The sequence below is a fragment of the Fonticula alba genome, assembly GCF_000388065.1.
Source record: "Fonticula alba strain ATCC 38817 unplaced genomic scaffold supercont2.5, whole genome shotgun sequence".
In the NCBI taxonomy this organism is placed as follows: Eukaryota; order Rotosphaerida; family Fonticulaceae; genus Fonticula; species Fonticula alba.
Window position 1 is genome coordinate 303,629 of NW_009242975.1, and position 2,642 is coordinate 306,270.

Consider the following 2,642-nt stretch of genomic DNA (forward strand, 5'->3'; position numbering starts at 1 on the left):
CCCTCCTGGGCCGCCCCCTGCCACAGGCGGGCTGGTCACCCTCCCCCAAGTCCCCTCTCCCATCCTCGCCGTCGTCCTCGCCCTGCCTCTTGTGCGACACCTGCCCGTGTCCCTCCCCCCGAGGCGATGTTTGCTGCTGGACCTTTGGCCAACCAAATACCCGCCGCGAGATCCCTCCTCTCGTGGCTGCTGCTGGCCGTGCTCGTGCTGGCCCCCGGGCTACATGGCGCCGCCGGGCAGCCATTGCCTGGCGCCAGGTCGCCTGGCCGTGCCCTGGACGTTGCCTGCCCGAGGGACACCTTCGCCGATCCCGCGGAGCCGGGCCGGTGTTTACCGTGTGCGCCCTTTTGTGCGATCTGCACCGGTGGCTCTTGGGCCGATTGCGTGACCTGCAAGAGGGGCTTCTCGCTCGAGCCGATGGTCGGCTGCGTTTCCGGCTGCCCGGAGGACTTCTTCATGTCCGACGACCTGGCCGGGTGTGTCCCTTGCGCCAGCAGCTGCGTCCGCTTCAGTCAAGATGACCCGGGTGCCTGTGCCGCCTGTGCCGAGGACTTCTTCTTGGACCCCTCCTCCGGGCAGTGTGTGTGCACCTGTCCGGCCCAGTGGCTCGGCACCGGTGGCAAGTGTGTTCCCTGTGCCGAGGACTGCCACCAGTGTGTCATGTCGCCGGACAACTGCCACCGATGCCGCTGGGGCAAGTTCAAGACGCGCGGTCCGGCGCCGGTGCGCTGTGTCGACGCCTGCCCTCCCGGGGAATTCCCCCACGCGACCGGGCTCCTCGGGGCTACTCTGCAATGTGCTCTATGCAGTCCAGCCTGTGCCGAGTGCGATGGGCCCGAGGAGGACGCCTGCACCAGCTGTCCCATCAAGGATGGCGTCCAGTGGGTCCTGGCCGAGGAGGGGCTTGCGCGCTGCCTGGCCGCCTGCCCGCCGGGGCAGTATGCCGACGCGCGGGCCGTGTGCCGGCCGTGTGATCCCGCATGCGGGGGCGTCTGCGTGGGGGCCGGTCCCCAGGGTTGTGACGTTGGCTTGGTCCTCCCGCCGCCCCCCGGTGCGACCCCCTCCCCCTCGGCCCCGGGGGCCGGGTCTTCCTCGGCTTCGGCCTCCGATGCGTCGGCCTCCCTTGCGGCATCCTCGTCCGGCTCCGAGCCGGCCACCGGCCCGGGCACGGATGGAGGTGTGTGCCGCCCCCTGACGCCGCCCGTCGCTTCCCTCCCCCCCCCGCCCGGGCTCTGTCACGCCTCTTTACTAACCGTGGGCCCCTGCCCGGCTGCACCTCCCCGCCTCGCGCTCTTGTCTCGTCTCACCAGCACGCCTGCCCGTAGGAAAAGCCACCGTCATTATCATCATCATCATCGGCGTGAGCATCGCCGTGATCGGAGCCCTGGCGCTGGCCGGCGGAGTGTCATTCGCCCGAGCCCGAAGCGCACAAAAGGCCCCCCACGGGCAGTCTGACCCGGTGGAGCTGGGTTTGCTCGGGTAGGCCTCGGATCCCTCCGGCCTGGCGTCTCCGGCCTGGCGTCTCCGGTCATGGGTGTGCTGGTGTGCTGGTGCTTGTGCCCCTGCAGTTTGGACACGCCGCAAGGGTGCCTCAACCCGGGGGGACGCTCAAGTTGCCGCGTCCCTTTCCGCTCGCCTTCTGCCCCGGCCCACCCCCATGTCGACCGAGTTCCCCCCCCCCCCCCCGGTGCCGAGTGGCAGCGGGGTCGACCGGTCTCGCGCAATGTACCCCGGGAGGGGGATGCCGCAGGCAAGAGGCGGACACCGCTCCGATGATATAATACACATGTGGCCTAGGCCTTCCCTCGCGAGTGCGTGCGTGTCGGGCAGCGTGTCCTGTGAGAGACGCAAGCAGCAGCGCATTGGGCGATCGGTCTCGGATGGGGTCGAGGCAAATCCCGGCCGTCATGTCTGTCGAGGGGGGGGGGGGGCCGCCTTGCGCCTTGATTGGTTGGCAGGAGCAGGTCCACGCAGGCAGCCTGCCTCTGGGCGCGGCACCCCCGCACCGAGGGCGCACCGCCCTGGCGGGCGTCGGGCCGGCGGCGGAACGCAGCATTACCTGCTGAGAACTGGCCGAAAGGCATGTACGCCAGCGTGCACACGGACACCTGCATGCACCCGTGTTGGCATCCAAGCTCCTCGGAGCATGGGCCTGTGGTGCCTGCCGACTGGGGCCCGGCCGTGCCAGACCATCGGCGCCAGTCCGGTGCCACGCTGTTCTCCGGGTCTCCGGACCGGTCACCCACCGGCCCATCGGGTATCCAGAGAGAGACCAGCCCTGTCTCCTTCGTTCACTCTCTCCCGCTCTCGCGCTCTCTCTCTCTCTCTCTCTCTCTCTCTCTCTCTCTCTCTCTCTCTCTCTCTCTCTCTCTCTCGCGGTGTCTGTCCTTTTCGATGGCGCACCACCCAATGGTGGGCCAGCATTCCCCCATACGATGGGGGCCCCGGAATGCCCAGCTGACCGGAGCCTGAGATCCATGCCTGGGAAAAGCAATATTCCGTTATGCACCCGGACCCACGCGTGTCTCCTGCCCGACCAGGGGCCCAGACACAGGTGTACCGCTGCGGGCCGATGGTCGCGCGGCCTACAAGTGACAATTGAGCTGTCGATATTTTTTCGGCTTCCCTTTTCCACTCGCCCC

At 68.6% G+C, this 2,642-nt stretch overlaps 1 protein-coding gene across 1 annotated transcript; it reads left to right on the top strand.

Moving 5' to 3' along the window:
- Nucleotides 1-126: 126 nt before the first annotated feature.
- On the top strand, nt 127-1,483 carry H696_03264 (hypothetical protein; the record flags this gene model as incomplete). Its single annotated transcript, XM_009497139.1, has 2 exons — nt 127-1,177; nt 1,332-1,483. The coding sequence occupies 2 exons, from the start codon at nt 127-129 to the stop codon at nt 1,481-1,483; spliced, it is 1,203 nt and encodes a 400-aa protein (XP_009495414.1).
- Nucleotides 1,484-2,642: the final 1,159 nt, after the last annotated feature.